At 33.1% G+C, this 15,266-nt stretch overlaps 3 protein-coding genes across 5 annotated transcripts in view; 1 reads left to right on the forward strand and 2 right to left on the reverse strand.

The window, feature by feature from the left end:
• The window catches only part of LOC135840759 (uncharacterized), a 272,818-nt gene extending 264,712 nt beyond the window's left edge, over nucleotides 1-8,106 (reverse strand). Inside the window, exon 1 of the mRNA XM_065357428.1 lies at nucleotides 7,668-8,106. The gene's annotated coding sequence lies outside the window, so the exon portion shown is untranslated. The remainder of the gene's footprint in view (nucleotides 1-7,667) is intronic.
• Nucleotides 8,107-10,437: 2,331 nt separating this feature from the next.
• Nucleotides 10,438-13,693, forward strand: LOC135840756 (CYFIP-related Rac1 interactor B). Of its 3 annotated transcripts, none has more exons than XR_010557782.1 (8): nucleotides 10,438-10,896; nucleotides 10,997-11,221; nucleotides 11,542-11,678; nucleotides 11,764-11,970; nucleotides 12,077-12,156; nucleotides 12,236-12,433; nucleotides 12,599-12,738; nucleotides 12,929-13,693. XR_010557782.1 is itself a non-coding variant. In XM_065357424.1 (8 exons), exons 1-7 carry the CDS (start codon nucleotides 10,812-10,814, stop codon nucleotides 12,663-12,665), a joined length of 999 nt encoding a protein of 332 aa, XP_065213496.1. In that variant the 5' UTR covers nucleotides 10,438-10,811; the 3' UTR covers nucleotides 12,666-12,682; nucleotides 12,929-13,693. The 3 variants fall into 3 exon arrangements, 2 of the variants coding, with proteins under 2 accessions (XP_065213496.1, XP_065213495.1); XM_065357424.1 differs by having other exon boundaries at nucleotides 12,599-12,682; XM_065357423.1 differs by having other exon boundaries at nucleotides 12,599-13,693.
• A 44-nt stretch (nucleotides 13,694-13,737) lies between these two features.
• On the reverse strand, nucleotides 13,738-15,256 carry Cnep1r2 (CTD nuclear envelope phosphatase 1 regulatory subunit 2). The gene is made up of 4 exons (XM_065357427.1): nucleotides 14,433-15,256; nucleotides 14,279-14,350; nucleotides 14,074-14,208; nucleotides 13,738-13,998 (listed from the first exon to the last, which is right to left on the reverse strand). Exons 1-4 carry the CDS (start codon nucleotides 14,464-14,466, stop codon nucleotides 13,856-13,858), a joined length of 384 nt encoding a protein of 127 aa, XP_065213499.1. The 5' UTR covers nucleotides 14,467-15,256; the 3' UTR covers nucleotides 13,738-13,855.
• Nucleotides 15,257-15,266: the final 10 nt, after the last annotated feature.

Raw genomic sequence — 15,266 nt, forward strand, 5'->3', positions numbered from 1 at the left:
TTCAAAGGAAAAAGTTGGACTTCTAGGTTATTTAAAAAAAAAAATATTCTCCGGAATTTTTGCGAAACAGTGACAATTTTTGGTAAGAAACGAGGGTATTGGAAAATTTTGAGTTTTAACAACAGGTAAGATTTTTTGCTATTTTTGACAGAAAAATGGACTTTGGCAATTTCAACAAAAGTCAGGGCTTTGAAATCTTAGCGCTGAATTCAAAAAATAACAATGATTTCAACTGTAGCCCCAAAACTGTGATTTCAAGCCCTAAAATTGAAATTTTTTGTTTCAAAAATGAAGTTTTTTCTTGAATTTCAGCAGCGATCTGGGCAAAAATTATGTTTGAAGCCAATTGAAACAGATTGAAATTTTGCGCTGAACTCAAAAATACCGTCAACTCTTACGTTGCCTTAAAAAAGAAAAATTTTAGAACTGATGTACTTCGATTTGAATGAAACTAAGCTAGATAGAAAGAGCATGTCTTGAAACCTCCGGTAACCAAAATTTTACGTGCTAAAGCTAATTTTACAATTACATATTGAAAAATTTAAAAATTCTAAAAAGCTGTTTCAAGGACGATTTTCAAATCTTTTCATTAAATATAATTTTTTTTAGCAAAGTGCACCAATATGAATAATTTCTTCAATTCAATTTCCACACATCAACAACTATAGTAGTTTTGGGCCATTCTGGAGCCTCCGTCGATTTTTTAATTTTCTCTGGAAATTGTTCAAATTGCTCTGGAAGGAAGAGCCACAAATGAACTTTATAGCATCAAAAACTTCGGTCGGTGCTAACTGACCACGCTCTTGACCATTTTAGGAGGTTACTGCAAAATCCCACGAGTACCAGTTTGAAAGTAAATTTTTGACCAATTCGTAAAATTCACACTCCCAAAGAATTTTCAAAATATGTATCTATTGTCCATTTTTCAATTTTCTTTGAATTTCTGAATCTTCACCAGGAATAAATAATGTAGGTAATGTAAACCAACAATGGATCCCAAGGATTTTCACATGATCGTATCAAAGAGTACATTCATTTCTTGTACACCCAAGTGCCGGTTCCAAATCGGTATTTATACTTCTATTAGTACTTCCCTCGTTAACCCTTTTAAAATAAGTGAAAAAAATTCACATCTAACCCTTTTTACGTAACATATACTAGGTACAATAATGAACACTTTAGAACTCTTGGATGATCAGATAATTCAAGTAGCGTTTTCGGAAAATAATTTTTGTTGGTACTTCCGGTACCTTTATTTATCTGTTACAACTTACAAGAACATGTACGTATACACTATACAGCGTTTAAAATGAGACTTTTTTTTTGTATTTATTCGTTCCGAAATAGTCGTAAACGTTAAGCATGTATACATCGAGGTACTTGTCGAATCACCCTATAATTCAGCAAGAGTTACGACAATCGTGCATAAAAATGAACGTATATAAGAATACGAAACCACTTAACATCTTCATACAGGAACGGATATCGCAAAACACGCAATAATCATTCACCCCAGCATCGCGAAAACAACATTGTACTCATACGTCTACGTACTACTACTACTACAAGAACGTCGATTCTTTGTTGCGTTACAAACGCAGCCAAATTATGCGCTAAAAAATTTAATTCGACTGGAAATTATGCGCTGATTGTACTCGCGTCGACCTTGAACTTGAATACAATGTTTTTTGTGATAATTAAAAGCGCGTCGAGGACACGCATACAAAAACTGAGAACCACTTGTGGTTACAATTCACCATGAACTATCATGAAATCAATAAACAGAACGATGCCAATCGGTCGTGAAAACGTGAAAAAAAAGATCTATAAAAATCATAACGTCTAGACAATGTTGTTTAATAACCTATCTGTATTCGACGAAGCCTATAGAGATGAAATTTACACGTACGAGACGAAAATTTGTCGGAAATTTCAATTACTTTTTTATACTTTAGCTGTAAGGCTGCGCGAAATTTTTTTTTGTTCGCTCCTTCGACTTTTATTTCCTGATAATAGTCCATTCGATGGTCTTTTTGATAAGATTTACGAGTAAGCATTCGTAGTAAATTTCTTCTGAAGATGATTATTTTGATTATTTGAAATTAGAAAATTGGAAAAATTGGCCGAAAAGTGTCCAAAAGCATCATAAATAACAAATTTGAATTAAATTTCAAATTCAAAATCTTCTTCAATTTTGAAAAAGAGAAGACACATTTCCAAAAAAAAAAATTGAAAATTCAATTCCAGCTTCCCATCGTTTTGTTTTTTCGGTTTCTTAAAATAATCGAGTGACGTCATATTTTTTTAATAAAAACTTGAAATTATTTTTAAATTGCGCTAAAAATTGATAGAATTGACCAAAAATAACTTTTGAAAAAGTTGATAAAAATGACCTGAAGACCAATAATTAAACTTCATAGAAATTATTCAAGTTTTTAGATGTTTGGTTAACATTTAGTAAAAATTAAAAAAAATTAATGATTAAATAGTAGGCCTTATTTTGAAGTATCGTTTTTATTATGTTCCTCCCAATTTTCAAGAAAAACCTACCCCTATCTTCCAAATGATGTTAGCCTTCCCGTTTGGAGCGTTTCAAGTTGAAAGAAACAAAGTGAAGTGCCAAATCTTGATTAAAGAGCGAGGGAGGGGAGAGGAGAGGAGAGGGGGAGGGTGCCAAATTTTGATCGTTTTCTGAACTGTTTCATGGGATTTAGGAATCAATCAAAGCGAGAGATAGATACTTCGCACCTCCGATAAAGATCTGGCCCTTTCCTTTAAAAGTGAGTGAATATTTTTTAAAAATTTTCTGTACTTACATACAAGGGAACCTCTTGAGGTGTCACACTCCGATTTGAACGGGACCGCGATTTTTGGAAAGAGCATAGTCTAAAACCCCGAAAACCAAATTTTCAGCTGCCCAAGTTCATTTTTTGATTTTTGGCGAATTTTTGAAAATTCAAAATTGACTGTTTTTGGCGATTTATGCTTTTTTTTAAAAAAAATACGTACTTGATCAGTAAAAATGGTCAAAATAAGTCCCAAAACTATTATTAATTACCCAAATCCAAATTTCACCATTTCCAGCCATTCTGGAACCTCCAGCGCGATTTTTCAATTTCTCCGGAATTTTGAATTTGATCCAGAAGGCGTGAATATGCAGTTGGGCAGCTAAAAATCGAGTTGTGTATTATACTCGACCTGTTTAACGAGTTCATCTACATTTGAACCGATTCTGAGAGTGACACCTTGACACCTTAAGAGTGGCTTTTTGACCAGCTTTTTTCAAAATCAAAAAAATCCAAAAAATCAAAAGATGGCCGTTTGTGAGGAAATTTTTGAAATTTGCGCAAATCGCTGTATTTTGTCCGTAATTAACTCCCCAAATCAAAATTTTACAATTTCCAGCCATTCTGGAGCCTCCAGCGCGATTTTCAATACCTCCAGAATTTTGAATTTGCTCCAGAAGGCATGAATATGAAGTTGGGCAGCTAAAAATCGAGTTGTATATTACACTCGACCTATTTAACGAGTTTATCCACATTTCAGCCAATTTTGAGAGTGACACCTCAAGAGTGGTTTTTTGAGGTGTCACTCGAGCTCCAAAACGGCTGGAAATGGTAGAAATTGCGGTCTGGGGGTTAGTCCTTGAAGAAATGCAGCGATTCGCACAAATTTCAAAAATTTCCTCACAAACGGTTATCTTTTGATTTTTTTTGGATTTTTTATTTTTGAAAAAAGCTGGTCAAAAAGCCACTCTTGAGGTGTCACTCTCAAAATGGGCTCAAATGTGGATAAACTCGTTAAACAGGTCGAGTATACAACTCAACTTAACTTTTAGCTGCCCAACTTCATATTCACGCCTTCTGGAGCAAATTCAAAATTCTGGAGAAATTGAAAAATCGCGCTGGAGGCTCCAGAAAATGGCTGGAAATTGTGAAATTTGGATTTGGGAGGTTAGTTTTGGACAAAATACAGCGATTCGCGTGAATTTCGAAAATTTCCACACAAATGAGAAACTTTTGATTTTTTTGATTTTTAATTTTGAAAAAAGCTGGTCAAAAAGCCACTCTTGAGGTGTCACTCTCAAAATCGGCTCAAATGTGGATAAACTCGTTAAACAGGTCGAGTGTAATATACAACTCGATTTTTAGCTGCTCAACTTCATATTCACGCCTTCTGGAGCAAATTCAAAATTCTGGAGAAATTGAAAAATCGCGCTGGAGGCTCCAGAATGGCTGGAAATGGTGAAATTTGGATTTGGGTAATAAATATTAGTTTTGGGACTTATTTTGACCATTTTTACTGATCAAGTACGTACTTTAAAAAAAAGCATAAATCGCCAAAAACAGTCAATTTTGAATTTTCAAAAATTCGCCAAAAATCAAAAAATGAACTTGGGCAGCTGAAAATTTGGTTTTCGGGGTTTTAGACTATGCTCTTTCCAAAAATCGCGGTCCCGTTCAAATCGGAGAGTGACACCTCAAGCGGTTCCCATGTTAGAAGGGGATTGTTTAAACTCACACTCTCCGCATTGAACGAACCCGAGCAAGATTGAAAGTACTTGTCCCAAAACTTTTGTAACCAAATTTTCAGGTAATTAAGTTCATTTCTAGATTTTTGGTGAATTTTTGAAAACTTGAAAAATTTCCAAAATACTGTTTCAAGGGAGATTTTTAAACTTCTTCAGAAAACATAAATTTTATTTTCAATTTGAAAGTGTGAAACTTGGATTTACAAAAAATATATCGATTTAAAAAACTTTTAAGGTGATTTCAGGAACGAATTTCGTCTACTCGAATAATGAAATATAATCTGGGAAATTACAAAAGATATTTACACCTATAATATCATCCTCAATCGAGAAGAATAATTTTCATAATAACGCGAAGGTATCCAGCTATAAATATCATGCCTTTTTAAAAATGATTCAGCAAATAAAAATGAATTGCCTACATCTCCAAAATAAATAAAAACCAAGAGCAACACGGCTCGGATTTGGATAGAAAAGCAAATGTAGACCTATAGGTACGTATTAACGGATAATCTGTAAACCGCAGTAAGTATAAAATTCGCACTTCCTATACGCGTATCAAAAATCGATCCAATTAATCGTTTATTGTAGGTATACGGCGTTTGTAGATTGGCACTGGCAATGGCAATACTCTGGGCGCAATGCGAAAAAATCACATAAATTAAAAATAACCATTTTGTAACATAAGCAACAGTTTCAACAATACATAAATCTTCGTTACTTACTATATAGGTTCATTCAGAACTCATAAAAAGCGATTTCTAAAAACTAGTCCGCGTTTTTGAATAGGGGCTGATCTCGAGCCTCAAGAAAAACCTTATTATTTTCTTACCCCAATTTAAAAAGGATCTGGTTCGAACTATTTCCAGCTTTCGTTTTACGAAAATCTATTGTATTCGAGAAATCTTCATCCCCTTGCACAAGTTCGAAGAAAAGAATTCTACAAAAGAAATTATGCAACGCCGAATAATACAAACCATTCTTCTTCTAGTTAGGTTTTTGGCCCGCAAGGCCTTACACTTAGTGAGCAACAGCCTGTCTTACAACGATCACACCTGCCCTTTACTTTATGGCCAGCTGTTCCGTATAATTTTTCGATTTTTTTTTTTTGTTATGCTTGCAGACTACCGAGCAACTTCTTCTTATAAGTCTGCGTCTCTTCTGTAACCAAGTGGGGTTCTCGGCGCGAGCCAAACACCCGTTATCTAACGTCTTAAAGTCATACATCTATAACTGATATTGTCAGACGCACGCGTATAAATGCCTCCTGGGGATTAAAGCCTTTCTCAATGTCAAATAAACTTTTTTTTGATTAAATTAACTTTATTTTTATTACCTATAGATACGGCGTCTGCTCGTACAACGTGTTGCTCTGATTTGCTTTTGTTAGAACGTGTCATCCGGTCATAATGAAATTTCGTTTTATTTCGCGACTCGTTCTCTATATAAGAACGTTGTCTAATCAAATCGCACAAATTTCCATCATAAATAACCACCGATTCCTTTTTAAAACACCTATATAAGGTATTGTGTAGCTCTTCCCTTTGAGTAAGGTCATCTACAGTTTGAAACCACTTGATGGGGTGTTGGTACACCATATGCCCTCGAGTGGCAATCTTACATCATAGTTTGCAGCATAGATCGCTCAGGAGTCAACAACTCAGTGATTAATGATCAATTTTTAAGGTAAATATCAAGTCATTTAAGAAAAATTTGAAAATTGGTACATACTCAATTGAAATAAAAATATAGGTGAGATGATTTTTTTCAAAAAAGACCATAAATTTACCTCGAATATTCAAATACTATGTTAATAACAGTGATGGAAAACTGAAGTCATTTTTTCCCTAAGTTCCATTAAGAAGTTGGCATCAAAAAAATTACTGAATAAAGGTGTGTTCGGTTTCAGTCAGTTGAAGATTTTCCCAAGAATAGTCTAGTTTTCACGTTTCAGTTTAGGATTTAAGTTTTCTGTTTCGTTTTTTCCCCTTTCAATTCAGCTTGTGGACATGAATTCAATACAACAGTTCTCATTCTCAATGATTTTTTTTATATCATTTCTTTGAGTTTTTTTTTTTACCAAATTTTACCAAGTTTCAACATGTACTTTATCATGCACTTTCACCAAATTTATTTCTAATTTCGTTACGATTTGCGAAAAGTTTTAATATTTTCAATAAACGGAGCTTGTACCCAATTTTTTTCAAAAAAAAAAAAACTAAAAAGAAACTGGATAATCAGTAAAGTTTGAAGAAGCAACCGAAAAATAACCAAAAATGGTGCAAATGTGAACAATGAACGTAACATTTTTATGCAGATAAAATTTCAAAAAAAAAAAAAAAAATTCAAGTGCATTAAAGTATTTTTTTTCTTTAGCGAAGTATAGTCAAGACTGCATGAATCGTTGCAGAAAAATTAAGAACAAGAACTGTTCCTAGTGAAATGAAAAGTCAACTAAACAATTCACATGGAAAAATTTGTGTTATGAATATTTATCAATCATTAAAATTTGAATCTACAGGCTCAAAATGATCCATTTGAATATTTAGCAGAAAATTGTACATCATGTAGCTATCCTCAAACGAGTCCTACGCTCAAAAGCTGTGTTCAGATAATATTCTGAAACAGAATTAATCAACTTAAAAAGCGATCGAATTCACGATTTAAACATAGGTAGTTCAATAAGTAAATTTAGAATCTCTCATTTGTGAATACAGCTTCATGATACTTCTCCGTCTTGCCACTGCACTGCCGAGCCAAAGTGATTCATCATAATAAAAAACTCTTGCCTTTTCTAATGATCTAGAGTCTAGACCAACTGAATTTTTCATTCGTGCGATCATTTCATCACAAATCACAAAGCTCAATTCAACAGCAAACAAAATAAGTACTGCTACCTTCAACGGTACAGGTAGATTCACATTCGAACATAACAGCATGTAGAGTTGCTCATGCAGTAACTAGAAGGTAATTCCAGGTGTACAAATAATGGTAGAAAAAGCATCGAAATTCGATTATAATACCGGTGTTTCAATCTCGGCCCCTACAGCTGAGCTTATGAAGGGATGACTGAATAATGGCAGGTAGCAATGTAAATCAGTAAATACAAAATTGTACAGGTTGGTGAACAACTTACTTCCAGGATCGCATAATGGAACAACAACCGAAATGGAATCTTCTTTATCTTTCGCGAAGGAATTTTCAGGCCATAAAGATGAGATGAAAGATGATTCGATTAGCAAAATCACAACCTGTCTCTATCATCTTCACTCGACACAAAGATGACACAATTCGCTTTTTATCATTAGAAGCACAATGATTACAAACAGAAAATTCTTCAGGTGATCTTTGAAATTATTCTTCAACTCGATAAACTAAAACTGCCGATACAAAACATCTACAAAACAGTCAAAACTGCAATAATGATTTCCACATTACAGAAGTACAGAACGATCAATACACTTGATTCAACTTTCAAGAGAAAATTCGATAAGTAATTGTCACCTTTCTTCAATTAATTTTATCACAAAAAATTGCTAAAGGATTAGGATTACTGAGAAATTGAAATTGTTCTTTATTCAGAAAAATTCAGGTATCAAAAATCCAACATCTATAAACTAAGAGAGGTTGTCTCATTTTAGAAGATAGGTAAAAAATTTTTCAATCGCCCATCGACTCGCGTGACGTCACTGGAGGAAAGAAAATAAGTAGGTATTGCTTGTTTACATAATTTTGCACTGTGATAATGGAGTTGAGCGGTGTTGATTAAATTTTTACGAATCATTTTTTCAAAAATCCGTTGCATTTAATTAATTAATATATTTAATCGAAGAAGAAATGAATTGAAGCAGAAGAAGAAACATTCTATTTGGTACGTAACATCGATTCGGCTTAATTATATGTATTCATATTGTAACATTCCGAGCAGTTGTTTATAATGAGATTGAGATCTGATTTTTTTCATTGGATATTTTCTGCTTCAAATTATTATTATTGAACGTGATGTAAATTGTTAACTGAACTGTTTTCTTTCGTTTCAGTTCCATTCGTTCGTTCTGCTGAACTGCTGCTGAAGATGCGGGAGTTTCTTTGGGTAAGTGTAAGCTGTGTAAGTTGACTGATAACACAGCATCTCTTTCTAGCTCTCTTTTGGATGGACAATTAAGACAATTTTATCAAGTTTTTGCAGCTCACTTTTCAAGTCATGTTCATATTCAAAATCTGTCTCTACTAAATGAGCTGAACATATTCGTGCCAACTGCTAGAATAAAATTGAACGGGCTGGGGGCTTGGTTGTAATGACACTATCATGATTATGATTCACATTACATTTTTATTGCTGCTTACTTGATTCTAAATTGATTTTTATCTAATCAATTACATTTCTGGATCCAAATTTTGCTTAATGTCTCATCTTTGGGAAATTTGTGAAAACTTAGATCTGTGTTTTTTCGCTAATTGTTGGTACAATTCCGTACGTAGATTTGTAGAAAGTGGTGACGGATGACGGATTTCTGATTTTCATAATATTTCAGTAAAAGATGAAATATGAAAATGCATTTTCGTGATGTGATTTATTTCATTACATATTTGATATTATCTTGAACAACACTGAATAAATATTCTGAACCTGATGATGTTTTTTTGCTTTGTTTCAGTCATTCAGTGTGATCGGCAGTATCAAAGTATGCAGATAAAAGACTAATAGATACAGAAATATAATATCATATCATCAATCATCCTTTTTCTTTTTCCTTTCTTCAGAGTTCAGTGATTCGTTGGTTATTAATATTTATTTTTCGTTCAACTTTTTGTATCTTCTGTGTTTTTGTAAAAGTATCTTTATTTCTGTATTTGAATTCCTGATTTTTGCTAATAGATGGATGAATATTGAAATGAACTATTTAATTATTAATCATAATCTCATTCTATAGAATTTTTCTAACAGATGAATTGCGTTTTTCGAGAGAAAAAAAAACTAAAAAGATCGCTGAAGTTCTCTTTTTTTTTCATTAGCTGTGTGTATAATAATTTGAACCTTGATAGCAACTTTTGAACGGTAATTGCTTAGTTTTCGAATGAAAAACCACGCTACAGAGAATAAAATTATGGCCATTATTAATTTTTAAAATACTAGTGTATCCACTGAAAATTTTGTGCATTTTTGATTCCAATCCGAATGTCTATATAGTGCACAGCATGTTTTTACTTATTCAAACTTTGAAAACTTTTTATTGTTAGAAGCTAGGGCTTTTAATGATAGACCATATTAAAGAGCACAAAATTCTGAACATTTTGGATTTTTAAAATACGTAGGTGTTCACTGAAAATTTCGATTAATTTCAATTTAAATTGAACACTTGGTGAAACTTCACGAATAAAAATGCTCGTAAAATCGTCATTATTCCACGAAATTCAATAAATTTTACACCAATCGATAGAAAATTTGAATATCTTGAAATTAAGTTCTATTAAAATTTTACCCAAACCCCTTCGTTTGTCCAAAAAATCGAAAAAACCACGAAAAATGGGCTATTACCGCTTCAGTAAGAAGTTGGCTTCCTCCAGTGACGTCACGCGCCGCGGTGCGGAAAAGCGGGGACTGTTCCCAGGCGCCAACGCCGGATACGGGTTATGAGACAACCTCTCTTAGTTTATAGATGTTGTCAAAAATCAGGAATCTGAGGAATCGCAATCGCAAGGAGAGCCGGGGAGGGGTTGTTGATTGTTGATTTTTGATTGATTTGTCCTTTGATTCTGTACTGCTTCGTGATTGGCTCCAAGCCATTGTTACGTCATTCAATTTTAAGCTTCTAAAAAAATCTCTAGGAGCGCGATAATCGGTTTATTTCACGACGGAATCACCAGGCCAAAGTGTTTTTTTATTGAAGAATCCAAACATACCCATATACCCATTAATCATCGGAAAACACAAAAATAAAAGAAAAATCGAAATCTTCTCGATCTACGAATGATAGATCATAAGTTTTTGTCGCGAATTAATTAAATAATTTGATGAAACGTGTTCAAAAAGTTATAGTGTTAATATCGATATAAATAAGATAAAAATATGTGTCAGTGATAAATGGAAATTATTTCACAATGATATTAGTTTAGAGTCCAGATAATATCAGTTCATCCTGAATCACAGATTGGTTTGCGAATTGTTACTAACAGGAAGTGAATTATATTACGTATCAGGACGAGGTTTCAATTGGAATTCAGTACAAAGTTATTCGTTTACTGGTATTGTTTTACTTTGAAATTTCACGATATCGCTATGGGTAAATTATTGAGTCTTTTGTCGAGAGATGATTCAACCTGCTGTTCGCCTCAGAAATACGATGTTTTTCTGGACTTTGAAAGTAAGCGTTGTTCTACGTAAAGAATTTGAATTTATTTCAAAGTATTTTCATCGTCCTTCACACGAAACGAAGCACGTAATACATACAATTTCAATTTCAGATGCTCAACCCACTGCTAGTGAAAAAGACGTTTACGAAGAAGTTCAAAAGATACTTTTGAAATCGGAATCTATACTAGAAGAACTGCAGTGTTATAAAGGCGCTGGGAAGGAGATACGCGAAGCTATATCTACTCCTACAGAGGAATGTCAAATGAGAGCCTGGCAAGCTGTATTACCACTAGTCGAGAAACTGAAACGTTTTTATCTGTTTTCGATGGAGCTGGGTAAGGAGAACGTTGACATTATTTAATACCATATATGTGTACAGTGACCTGTGTAAAGTACACAAGTGTAGATAACACTTCTTGGGTGTATATTGTATACCTAATATTCAATGCTCTCGAGTACTTCTTGACAAAGATATTTATCCTGAAGTATGTTTATTGAATTAGCGAGTATTGTGTGTACAGACGAGAGTCGATGTAATTTGCAAAAATTTTCATTTCCATTGATAACATTCATTTCCGCACTATGTCTTTGTTCTTTGCCGATCACCCATTCTTAACACCTCGGATTGTAAATACAAATTACTTATCATTTGCAGAAGTAGTTGTTACCAAAATATTAGTTGAATTATGCTCCGGTTCAAGCACGCCGACACAACATCTCGAAACACAACAAGCTTTAGTCAAACAATTCGCTGAGACGTTAGAATTTGTTTTGAAATTTGACGAATATAAAGTAATTTTTTTCATTATTTTGTATATTCGTTTTTAAAATATGTATGAATGTTTAAGTCATTACAAATCAATGATTAATTTTTCAGATGAAAACTCCCGCTATTCAGAACGACTTCAGTTATTATAGACGTACTCTTATGAGACACCGAATCATGCAAGAAATGGATGCGGACATGTCAGCTCATGTTAAAGACCTCAATAACGATATGGCTAACAGAATGTCATTATTTTATGCAAACGCGACTCCGATGTTACGAGTTTTGTCGGATGCTACTTCCAGATTTGTTTCCGAGGTATTTTTACACGTTCTGATTCGGAAACTTAGTTACCTTTTCAGCTAATGCTAAAATCCTTCGTTCATTGGCTTTCATATCTACAAATATTTATGTTATGTTCTAGAATCCGGAACCACTGACGGAACAAACCACAGAAATGCTCAGTACAATGGCTAAAGTGTGTTTGCGAATGTTAGAAAAACCGTATGTATTTCGTTACGATTATGAAAAATGGGTAATGTTCTATATTCTTTTAAAAACATTGTTACGTTTTTTCCCATAGAAATTTAATCGCATTATTCCAAAGGGAAGAAACCCAATTGTTTGTTCTACGAGTAATGGTCGGTTTGGTTATACTGTACGATCATGTGCACCCAAATGGTGCTTTTGTGAAAACATCAAACGTAGATGTAAAAGGATGCGTGAAATTACTCAAAGAACAACCAGCCATACGTTCTGAAGGTTTACTCAACGCTCTCAGGTTAGATTTCACTAGAATTTATTGATCGATTTGTTCGCTAGTATTTATGACACATGAGTAATTCTACCGAGTAATCGTCTGTTTCATTTGAAATGAATGTAAAACTTGATAAATTACGATGAAAGTTATGATAATTTTTTATTTATTTGAATTATTTTTTTTTAGATACACGACGAAGCATTTGAATGACGATGCAACTCCTAGGAGTATTAGAAACTTACTGGCTGCCTGACAAACGCGTTCAAGAAGGTATAAAACCATGACTTGTTGTTGTCATGTTGGCAAATTCTGATTCTAAATTCCTGGTTTGTTGTAATTATCTTAAAAGGCGCGTGAATTTTTTTTTTCAAATTTATTCACTTCCTGCTTATTTTAACGTTCAAACATCAAAACGCGTCATTTAATGAGCGGATGATTTCCTCCGTGATTCACCAGAAACTATGTCCCAGTGTAAAATATTTAATCGACTTACTGACTTTTCATTTTCATTTGTAGCTTAGACTGCTTTTGTACTAGTCTGAATAAATCAAACCGAAGAAACTGATTAATTGATGAAATCTCGACTCACTGCTCTCTGAAATGTGTTCATTGATCGATACGTCGAATTGTTATTTTCATCTTTCATTATTATTATTTTTTATTTTGTTGTATCATGTTCTTTTTTGACTTGTTTTCTTATATCGAATATTTTCTTATATAACCGTTAAACATTGTTCTACTCGTAATTAGAAAACGCATTTAATTTTTCTCATTGATAATTTTAATCATCGGCATTTTTAAAAAGTATTTATATGTACGACTTTTAAAAAAGATATTTTAATAGCTTTTATTTATTTATTTATTTATGTACCTATTTATTTCATTTGTGATTAAAAACAATGTTAAGTATTAAGTGACTATATAGTGATCTATCATCTCGTAATATGACGCTGGCTCACTCTTTCTGTTATGCTTTCACTTGTGAGAAGGTATCGATGATGATTGCTTATTATGTTACAGCATGTGTGACTTTTTAAATTTCTATTAAATGAAAAACGATATTTATTTTTGTAAATGAAAATCATACTCGATTAAAATTTTTTATCATTAGTATGTAAACAGCTTTTTATATTTTTTGTATTTAGTCATACATTTTATTATAAGCAAAATTTCTATTTTAGTTTTCATATACCAAATAATTAGCAAAATTTATTTCTTTTCAAATTCATATTACTGTTGTGATGATGTAATATTTAAGAAATAAATGATTTTTATTCTGTCTCCGAAATCTCTGTAATTCAACGCTGGAATAATGATCAATACGATTTTAAATTTCATATAACAATTTATTACAATATTAAGAAACACATGGCATTTGATACATATTAAAAGTTAATTTAAGACACAAAACTTGAAAATTACAATACTTATTGAAACAACGTATCAGCTAACTGGTCTCGGCCTAAGAATTAATTTTCCATTATCGTCGCAGGACATATTAAATTCACAAAGCACCGATCTTGCCCTAGATGCAATGATCATCGGTGTCATTATTTTCTTATGCCCTCCTAGCAGCAGCATACAGACTGAAATCGAAAAACACGAATTAATAGACTGAGTTATCGATAAAATCATGCCCAATGAGATAGAAAGATACGTACTGAGAATACATGCCGAAACACTGAACAAAGGATGTTTGAATAAAGAATGGAACAACGAAATTTTATAAAGTTCTGGATCTTGAAGCCAATAGCAAGCTCCTATGGCCATGCAAATGAAGGCAGTTCCCAATAAAACTGAAATAAAGCAAATGTAAGATCAATGGTGCCAGCAAAATGCAGATTCCTCATCAGTTTTTCATATTACTTCGCCATCTTCGAGTAGCGGGTTGTACAGATGCTATAACTTCTGTTAAACGTCTCTCGAATGCTTTCAAGTCTAAATAAAATCAAAAAGAAAGAGCGGTGTAAGAATACGATCAGAAATCGTGTGAATTATCTAATAACATAGATGTATGTACCTTCGCAAGTAGTTTGTTCCACGGACATGGACATTTTCTATGTTGAATTCAGGGCGTTGAATGCATCAGTGGAAGCAAAGCGAAAAGTTACTTGAGTACTCGAGAACTTCGTCGCCACAATTCCGTAAATTTATATCAGTGAGAATGCATAAAAATAATGGAAATTTAATAAAAACTTCGGATTATTCAAAATTTTCAAAATCAAATTTCGAAAACACAACACAGCTGATAAGATAGTTCTTCAAAACAATGCGAATAAAATTCGAAACGAAAGTAGCTATACGCGACAAACGTTCAAAACATTGCTTTTACTATTCGGACCTCCACGTTCCCCAGAGCGCGCTAGCATTCGTGGTACGTGATTGGTCAGTGATATTCTGTGCTCTTAGGTGCTTATCAAAACGGGACTTTTTATCACCAACTTCGGCGATTTCAAATTCGATGTTATATTTCCATTATTTCACATTGAATAAAACTAAATTTACGTATAGAGAATTGCTTTGCGATCGTGCTATCGAGTAAATGTTGTGGTGAATTAAAATAACACTTGCAAAGAACTTTAAATTCATTTAATCGTGCAACTTTGTTTCATCCTTCTAAGCTCACTAAAACACCGTAACTCGAGGTAATATTCATTATTCACAACATATAACGATACTAGAAGTCATATATTAATCAAAAACACTAAAAAAAACACCACGAAATTTACGAAATTAATGAAATATCGTTGAAAATTAATACGAGAATGAAATCGCCGAAGTTTGTGATAAAAAGTCCCGTTTTGAAATATAAACAACAAGAGCACAGAATTATCAACAGCCAATCAGAATGCGC

The sequence above is a fragment of the Planococcus citri genome, chromosome 3 (assembly GCF_950023065.1).
Source record: "Planococcus citri chromosome 3, ihPlaCitr1.1, whole genome shotgun sequence".
Lineage (NCBI taxonomy): Eukaryota > Metazoa > Arthropoda > Insecta > Hemiptera > Pseudococcidae > Planococcus > Planococcus citri.

Bases quoted from the DNA above. Each gene is read 5' to 3' on its own strand.
- Cnep1r2 (XM_065357427.1), bottom strand. From the start codon at position 14,466: ATGTCCATGTCCGTGGAACAAACTACTTGCGAAG. The intron at 14,209-14,278 runs GTAATATGAAAA...GCTTTATTTCAG, and splicing joins CGCTACTCGAAGATGGCGAA to TTTTATTGGGAACTGCCTTC. The intron at 13,999-14,073 runs GTACGTATCTTT...TTTCGATTTCAG, and splicing joins TGTTTCGGCATGTATTCTCA to TCTGTATGCTGCTGCTAGGA.
- LOC135840756 (XM_065357423.1), top strand. From the start codon at position 10,812: ATGGGTAAATTATTGAGTCTTTTGTCGAGAGATGATTCAACCTGCTGT. The intron at 12,157-12,235 runs GTATGTATTTCG...TTTTTCCCATAG, and splicing joins TTGCGAATGTTAGAAAAACC to AAATTTAATCGCATTATTCC. The intron at 12,434-12,598 runs GTTAGATTTCAC...ATTTTTTTTTAG, and splicing joins GGTTTACTCAACGCTCTCAG to ATACACGACGAAGCATTTGA.